Here is a 9,200-nt window from a genome sequence, read left to right on the forward strand (position 1 = left end):
GCAAATCTGGATTTAACTCTTTGATTGTCTCAAAGGTTGCTTGAAAGTCAGTTAACCTAAAAGAGTTGGCTCCATTTTTTACCAGTCCAAACAAATCACGCCCTCTGTATCGTAACAAGATATTTTTATATAAGTGGTACGTGCAAATGCCCCTACTTGCCAGTGGATAGACCACTGCAATAGCTTTCCCTATTGACTTGTGCCTGTCAGAGATTAACGCCAATCCTTCATCATCGGGGTATCACACGACTGAGTTGGCGGAAAAACCATGTCCATGATTCATCATTCTCTGTGTCAACCACAGCAAACGCAATTGGAAAGATTTAAAAATTACCATCCTGTGACGTTGCAATCAGAAGCGTTCCTTTGTATTTCCCTTGCAAAAATGTTCCATCAACCACCACCACCTTCCTCAAATATGGAAAGCCAGTAATGCTAGCGCCGAATGCAAGGAATAAGTACTTAAATCTATTCTCTGTATCAACTTCCAGTCGAGTTAAAGTCCCTGGATTTGACATTCTAATCATGTGTAGGTAAGTAGGTAATTCTTGGTATCCATTCTCTGAAGAACCCATTACGAGATCTCTAGCAGCTATAAGTGTACGACGCGCTTTCCAATAATCCATCTGCAATATACAAAAAACAGTAACCCATTTAAAAGGAAGCAAAGGTCAGACAAGAAAGTATATTTGAGGCAAAAACGTAGTCGACCCTTGTTCCGAAGATCAGGTTCATAGCACTAGAAACGTGACGTGGCAAAATTGATGGTTCAACCCCACCAACATAGTCTTTGTACAAGAGTCCAAGAATTTCAGGAGTAGCTTGTCGGGAACGAGATGAACGTTCTGTTATGGAGCAGGTATGTTCCTCTACATATACTCGGATTGTAAACTTTGATGATTCACCTACTGGTGAAGCTCTAAGCTTCCACGTACAACCTTCTAGCCAACATTTTACACGAAACAGATTCCTTGTAGATTTATCCACATCAAAATCGAAACGTTGGACAACTGAACATATCTTCAGACGTGTCTCCAATGCATCTTTGGAATCGAAACTCTGTCCCACTGCAAATTTGAATGACCGCAAATCAGGTATACTCATCGGAGGCTCTATTTCTTGTGTCTTAAGTACTCTTGCAGAAATCATATTTGTAGAAGATCCCTGGGCCTCTTCTACATGGTCTGGTGGAATCCCGTATGTAGTAAAGTTTTCATCATCAGATGTTGCTCCATCAGAATCATCACAGTAATCTAATCGATCACCCTCTTCGTCTGTATCTTCTTCGTCTTCACACAATGGCTCATCTCCTTGTATGGGTTGTTTCTGATCTTCGACAGCCCCTTTCCCACCAATTCTGTTAACTTTAAACTCTACACATAGTCGAACGTTCTCAACTTTGCAGAGACCCAAGAATGCATAAAACTGCCTATCGTTTCCTATTTTCACAGGTGGTGTATCGATGCTTTGTTTGTGTTGATTCTGCTTGGGCAAAAGGTACCGCAGTTCCACGTCGTTTTCTGCAATATCAACTCCGTAATCCTCAAGTATGATTTTCACAAAATCCTCAAGTCGAGTGTCTTCATTCGCAGCAACCAATATGCTTCCTCGCTCATTATCTACTTCAAATAACCACTTAGTTTTCTGAACTTTCCACTTCCCAGAAACGAGAATTATGTGTTCCATAACTCTCCACTCAATATGAATTAAAAGATGCAGTTGTAAATCACCATGAAAGTAAGAGGAAGAAGACGACAAAGAACAAATTACGTAAAACCTAAATTCGAAAAACGTGGCCGTAATACTCTTAAACCTAAACCTAGGTTCAAAATTGGTTTAAATTAATTTAAACCGAAAATAAATCTAAACCAAAATTTTAAATTAATTAAAACCCAATCCAGAAAATCTAAACCGGAATCCAGTTTAAATTAAATAGGAAACTATGGGAATTTAGCTGGAAATTCGGATTTTGTTCCACTCTAGTAATTACAAAAAATTTCAAAAGTCTGCCGTCAAAGACGGCAATTTCTAAAATCGGCCACCAAATTGATACAAAAGTCGATTGCAAATTTAAATCGGGTAAACAAATCTGTCATAAAAACTTAAATCTAATACCGATAAACATATCTGTCTGAAAACTCTATCTACTCCGGAAAAAAACTGACGATTACAAAAAAAATGGTTACTACATTCGTCAGACTAAAATAGATAAATCTATCGACAACCTTAAATCGGACATACAAATCTGCCATCTTAAAAACATCTGTCGTAACACAAAAGTCTGCCACCAAATACTTAGCAGATATAAATTCAATAGCAGTTTAAATTAATAGATTTACATTCCGATAGATTTTTTTTTCGTTAGATAAATCTGTCGCCGGAGTTTTCTAAATAAATTAAAATGGCATTTTTGTAATATTCTTTTTTCATCATAATTATGGAGAAGGGCATTTTCGGCCATAAAATATTTTTGGTAATTTTAATTTTTATGAATCATTCTAGTCATTTCTTAATTAATTTTAATCATTCTAGTAAACTTCCCTTTAATTTAATCTTATTCACGAAGCCTTTGTGTCACAGACTCACATACACACAAACAAAGCAGTCGTACGTGTATACATTATGCTAAAGCAATATAGCCTCAAGTATTATGCCATATTCAGTAGATATATGATGAAACTGTTCAAAACGTAAAACTCGTGTTTTACTTGATACACGAGCACAAGAAGAAAACAGCCGAGTTTATCTAGTATAACAAACACGAAGAAGTAAAAGAACACGATCACATCGCGTCTTTTAAGTTTGACTAAACGTAAAGACAGGTTTGATCATGAACAATCTGGTCTTCACAATCATGGTGAGACATTATTATTATTATTAATCGATGACTTATTGAAAAAGTCAATACAATCTGAGATAGCTTCACTATAGTGAGAATGAGAGTAGTATGAATTACTGCATGATATCTTCGGCGCCTCACCGTCACTGCAGGAGTCGGCGAGTTTGCAACGGCGCCTAGGGGCAGAGGAAGAGGAGGATGGAATGGTGAAGATGAACTTCATGATAATTTTGCGGAATTTGGTGAAGATCTTCATGGATGATGAAAAACCTATGAAGGTTTTGTTGTTGTGATTATGATAACGATGATGATTAGATGGTTAGTTTATATGAATGGTGAATGAGTCTGAGGAGGTAACTTGTAAAACAAACAATAGAGAATCGAAGAAAAAAAAAAACAATAGAGAATTGATGGAATGATAAGAATGACTGAATGAAATACAGCAAAAAAAAAGGAATGAAATTGATTATATTCGTTCATAACCAAATTTGTTTTGGAATCATAACCAAACCGGATCTCAATCTCTAAAATGTATCAAAATACACTAACATATTATTGAGTAACTAAAATAATTATCTATTTCATGAAAATTAACTTTAATACTTAGTTTAATGTATGTTTTGGTATTTGGTCAATATTACTGTTTTTATGTTTTCATAATTACATTTGAATTTCAGTTATGAATAAGTTTGCTTATGAAATTTAAACAATGTTGTTGTTTTTTAAGTTTAAATAGTGTTTCTTACATATATAGAGTTGGTGAAAACAAGAAGCGGGTTTTACACACTTAATATTTGATATATCTATGCAACTCTCAAGTTCAGTTGGTGCTGGAATTTTCGGTCTCAGGCACTACTTGCAAGAAAGGTCCTTAACCGTTTGACTTTTGCCACTACTCCCTTTTAACCACTGGTTTTTTCCGGGTTGAGTACAGATCTACTGCAAATCTACCAACTTTTCGAATCTATTCCCTTTTTCGGCTTTACCCAACGGTCCTTACCAACTCTGTTCTCCAACTCACCGGGTTCACTCCCCCGACTCGGGTCGACGGGACCGTCACCACCGCCCACCATCCCGGTATCTCCCCGCTGAAGACGAGGCAGAGAAGATGGGAACTTGAAGAGGACTAAGATTTCAACTTTGGGTTGGCATAACCTCGTTTTGATACAACTTTCAACTTTTTCTACCACTATTCGAGGAGCTCCGATACTCCCCACTTTTCTTGAATCATCCTATCGATCTTGTAACTCTCTTAACAAAGCCTTACCCTTCCTTGGACGGTGAGACATGGCTAGACGTTACAACCGAGCTGAGAAAGAGAAATGGGCGGTCCCTCTGACGCCACCACCAAAACGACCACCAGTTCGTATACCGGCAAACAATACCGAGGACCTCGTCGCTGCTAACCGACTCACCATTATTGGCAGAGTCACAAACCCTACTCTGCAGAAACTCCGAGTAGTACTTGATTTTATGACTCAGGTCTGGAACCTTGAAAGCAGAGCAGATGGAAGAGTTTTGGGACTGGACAAATTCCAAGTCAAGTTCGAATCTGAGGCAGACTTACTTGCGGTCCTGGAGAAGGGCCCTTACCATTATAAAAGATGGATGCTACTGCTCCAACGTTGGGAACCCATAGTGTCGAAACGCTTCCCCTCAAACATCTCCTTTTGTGTGAGAATCCATGGCATTCCACTTCATTATTGGCATGACAGCACTATCAAGACTATTGGAACAGAACTAGGCCCATGTACGATTTTTTATGTCAAGGAAGCTAAGATACGAGTCGAAGTCAATGGACTACAACCCCTAATCATGAACTTGGAAATCGAGCTCCCCTCAGCTGACATCATTGAGGTTGAATTTGAATACATCAAGATAGAAAAGCACTGCTTCACTTGCTTCTCCCTCTTTCATGAGGAGTGTGACTGCCCTCATCGAGACCCTAGAGCTCCAGCTCCAAAAGACAGGACTCTTGGTATCATACAAGCTATTGCTCTCCAACGGATTGAAGCAGAGAAGAGGCGCCATGACGAGCGAAGAGGATTCAGACGCCCTGATGACACCCGCTCTTCATTCAACAGTCAGGATAATAGATACTCTCAATCTCGAAGAGACCATCCAAGTAACAACTACCATCATGAGCGTCGAGATGATAGACGTCAACCTTTTATTTCCTCAAGAACTGCTCGGCCAAATACCTCATACCGCAGGAACAACAGTTCTACTATGTAGTACAGAGTGGCTGATAGAACCAGGAATGATGCTGTCTCTCACTCTAATCAATCCCCACTACAGCGCTCTGATAAAAGGGATGGGGAGGCGCTGACATTACGAAGGAACTCAACACAGCACGCTCCTCAAAACTCGATTAATACCCCCCCACCACGATCAGTAAAGGAGAGGCTGGGGGCTCCACCCGGAGCAACAGAGGACGTAAACTCGGGTTCCCGAGATCGAAGATCAGCTCTGGAGCGAATCTCTTCACCCATTGCTCCCGAAGACACAAGCAACAGAAAGGCTCCTAGCTTTGAAAATGGCAGGTTGCAGGAGGCTGGCCTCATTACTGAAGAGGAGGAAACAGAGCATATGGAACAAGAGCTGCGGATTGAAGAAGTTTCCCAAAACAGAGTCCCTGCAACCCTACGCTTAGGGGGTTCTAAAGCAGGACCATCAAACAAAAGCAGCAGAACCATACCTGTTTCGGCTCAAAGCAAGACCGCAAGTAAGAGGAAGGTATCAAAGACTCTGAGAAAAAGAGTTGCTTGCAGCCCACTCTCTGGATTAAATGTAAGGAAATCTACAGTGACAAATACTGGCTCAACAACACGGAGAAAACTGCTGGCTGATAGAGTAACTGATGCTACTGGTAGTAGGACAGTACCATCAGCTAGACGCACTTCCCAGAGATCTTCTAATACGGTGTTTATATCGGGTAGTACTAGAGGAGGAGTGGATTTTCGGCCTCCTCCACATCCTCTTCCTTAGCTGTTTTAAGCTGGAATTGTCAGGGACTTGGGAACGTGCAGACAATTCGACGGCTAAAGGAGATCCATCGTCGTATGGCTCCTAATGTAATGTTCCTCATGGAAACAAAAAACAGTGATGAGTTTATTAATCAAAAATTGAGCAGTTTACGTTATTCTCACTACTTCTCTGTACCACCTATGGGGCTCAGTGGTGGTCTATCCTTACTGTGGAACGATGAAACTGATATCACAATATTGGAGTCGTCCCCGAACCTAATTGACACACAGTTAACGCACAAAGGTATCACATATATCCTTTGTCTCCTTTATTTATGGAGCACCGGTCATGGAGAATAGAGCTGGTTTTTGGAGCAAATTATCACAAGTGGGCAATGGCCGAGATTCTGCTTGGTTGATCACAGGCGATTTCAATGACATACTCACCAATGCCGAGAAGGTCGGAGGTCCAACCAGAGCAGAAAGTTCTTTCAACCATGGTCTGAAGTTTTTTCATTGGGAAGATGTCGATATCTTAGGTTCGAAGGCTCTGATCATAGACCCTTAATCACATACTTCAACTCGAACAGACACAAACACAGGGGACTATTTCGCTTCAATAGAGCTCTGGTCGAAAAGGATGAAATCCGACAGTTAGTGGAGGAGTCTTGGAACAACTCTCCTATTGATTCTGTCATCTCCAAGCTAAATGCGTGCCGACGAAGTATTATTCAGTGGACTAAGGAGCAGCATAATCAAAGCCACATTGCGATCAAATCATCTCAAAACGTGCTGGAGACTGCACTATCTAGCGCCACTCCTGATCAAGAACTCACCGACTCTACCAATCAAGTCCTTGCTCAATCCTATAGAGAAGAGGAACTCTTCTGGCTCCAAAGAAGTAGGATTCAATGGCTCAAACAAGGAGATAGGAACACATGGCTCTTTCATGCTGCAACAAGAACTCGGCGTACAATCAATTCCATTCCCGTCATTGAAGACTCGCAAGGGGGGGGGGGTCGTGTATGAGGAGAAAGACATCACTCATGTGATCTCTGAATATTTTCGTGGGATTTTTACCTCCAATAGTAATGATCCCTTCACTCAGATACATGGCCTCATCAAAAGCAGAGTTACCCCAAAGATGAACAGAATGTTAACAAGCATACCGAGTGATTCAGAAATACCTGAGGCGACTGCATCAATCAATGGAGGCAAGGCTCCGGGGCCTGATGGATTCTCTGCCACCTTCTATCAGTCTTATTGGCACATTATTGGACCTGATGTTATAAGGGACATCAGAGGCTTCTTTACCTCCAGCTTCTTGCATCCCCAACAGAATGAAACTCATATACGCCTCATTCCGAAGATAACAAGCCCACGATCGGTAGCGGATTACCGCCCTATTGCGTTATGCAACACCCATTACAAAATTATAGCCAAAATCCTCACCCGAAGACTGAAGCCACTACTGCCATTACTCATCTCCCAAACTCAGTCGGCTTTTGTAACGGGACGGTCTATCACAGATAATGTTCTTATCACGCATGAGACACTTCACTTTCTCCGTACTTCAGAGGCAACAAAGTTTTGCTCAATGGTTGTGAAGACAGACATGAGCAAAGCTTATGATCGGATAGAATGGAGCTTCGTAAAGGAGGTATTGCACCTACTGGGGTTTGATCCGATATGGATAAATTGGATCATGTGCTGCATTGTGTCAGTCTCTTACTCCTTTCTTATAAATGGAGTTCCACAAGGGTTGGTGAAGCCGTCTCGGGGCCTTAGACAAGGCGACCCATTGTCTCCGCACATTTTTATTCTCTGTACTGAAATTCTATCGGCGCTTTGCATTAAAGGCGAAGAGAACAGGACTCTACCAGGGATTAAGGTCGCACGAGGTAGTCCCGCCATCAATCACTTGTTGTTTGCCGATGATACGATGTTTTTCTGTAAATCAAGCCCGAGGTGCGTTGATGCTCTAATGAAGATTCTCTCCACCTACGAAGATGTATCTGGACAAAGAATAAACCCTCAGAAATCGGCTATAACGTTTTTGGCTAAGACACCAGCGCCAGTACGCTAACGGGTTAAAGACACTATGGAAATCTCGGCTGAAGGTGGGATTGGGAAATACCTAGGCTTACCGGAGAATTTCAGTCGAAGAAAGAAAGATATCTTTGCGTCCATTGTGGATAGACTCCGACAAAAATCGCATAGTTGGACGACAAGGTTCTTATCTGGAGCTGGGAAACAAATCATGTTAAAGTCTGTGCTCTTAGCCATGCCCTGCTATGCGATGTCATGTTTCAAGCTCCCCATGTCACTCTGTAAGCAAATTCAATCTATTCTCACTCGTTTCTGGTGGGATGTGTTGGGTCGCTTGGACATCTATGGCAATGCCTACATACGCAGGAGGACTCGGGTTCCGGGATGTTGAAACGTTTAATGACGCTCTTTTGTCAAAAATAGGGTGGAGGATTCTAACGGAGCCACAGTCACTGTTATCTCGTGTCTTATTGGGCAAATATGCGAGGAACTCCACCTTCCTAGACTGCTCTGCTCCTTTAACTGCTTCACATGGGTGGCGAAGTATCCTCGCTGGTAGGGACTTACTACGGAAGGGGCTAAGCTGGGCTATAGGCAACGGGGAATCAATTCGAGTTTGGGGAGATCCTTGGCTCTCCTTCAAAACTCCTATGCAACCGTTAGGACCTAGCTCCACCGGTAGAAGGCGTCTGCTTGAAGGTCAGTGATCTTCTATGCCCAATATCGAATCAGTGGAATGTCGAGAAGATCAGGGAGTTTTTACCTCAGTATGAGGGAGATATTTTGACGATAAAAACAAGTTCAACCCCCTCTTATGACACGTTACGTTGGCTACCAGAGAAATCAGGAAGGTATTCAACAAAAACAGGATATGGAATTGGCATGTTAGACAAAGGTTTGGACCGAGATGCTCCACAACCGATTGAGTGGCTAAAACACCTGTGGAATGTCCGTACTTCACCTAAGATAAAGGACTTTCTCTGGAAAGTGATACGAAAGGCAATTCCGGTTAGTGAAAACCTAGAGATAAGGGGAATCACAGCCTTTGCGTGTAAGAAGTGTGGAGCTCCAGAATCGGATACTCATGTTTTCCTTAAATGCCCAGTGGCAGAGGAAGTTTGGAGCCTTCTCCCCCTATCTATGCACCCACCAACCTCACTCTCTTCTCTACCAGAGCTCCTGAAATCGGGAACAAACTACAGGCCGCTACCTCCAACAGGTCTAGTCTCACCACTTTGGCCTTGGGTTGTGTGGAGTTTGTGGAAAGCAAGAAACAAGCTTGTTTTTGAAAACAGAGTCTTCTCGGCCCCAGAAATAGCTCTTAAAAGTATCTTGGATGCCAAGGA

The 9,200-nt window shown here is 41.9% G+C and overlaps 1 protein-coding gene across 1 annotated transcript; it reads right to left on the reverse strand.

Moving 5' to 3' along the window:
* Window positions 1–230: 230 nt before the first annotated feature.
* Window positions 231–1,686, reverse strand: LOC125590517. The gene is made up of 3 exons (XM_048764117.1): window positions 703–1,686; window positions 335–626; window positions 231–289 (listed from the first exon to the last, which is right to left on the reverse strand). Exons 1-3 carry the CDS (start codon window positions 1,684–1,686, stop codon window positions 231–233), a joined length of 1,335 nt encoding a protein of 444 aa, XP_048620074.1.
* Window positions 1,687–9,200: the final 7,514 nt, after the last annotated feature.

Source organism: Brassica napus, chromosome C7, assembly GCF_020379485.1.
Source record: "Brassica napus cultivar Da-Ae chromosome C7, Da-Ae, whole genome shotgun sequence".
In the NCBI taxonomy this organism is placed as follows: domain Eukaryota; kingdom Viridiplantae; phylum Streptophyta; class Magnoliopsida; order Brassicales; family Brassicaceae; genus Brassica; species Brassica napus.

Bases quoted from the DNA above. Each gene is read 5' to 3' on its own strand.
- LOC125590517 (XM_048764117.1), bottom strand. From the start codon at position 1,686: ATGGAACACATAATTCTCGTTTCTGGGAAGTGGAAAGTTCAGAAAACT. The intron at 627-702 runs GTTTTTGCCTCA...TGTATATTGCAG, and splicing joins TCGGAACAAGGGTCGACTAC to ATGGATTATTGGAAAGCGCG. The intron at 290-334 runs GTAATTTTTAAA...TGGTTGACACAG, and splicing joins GATTGCAACGTCACAGGATG to AGAATGATGAATCATGGACA.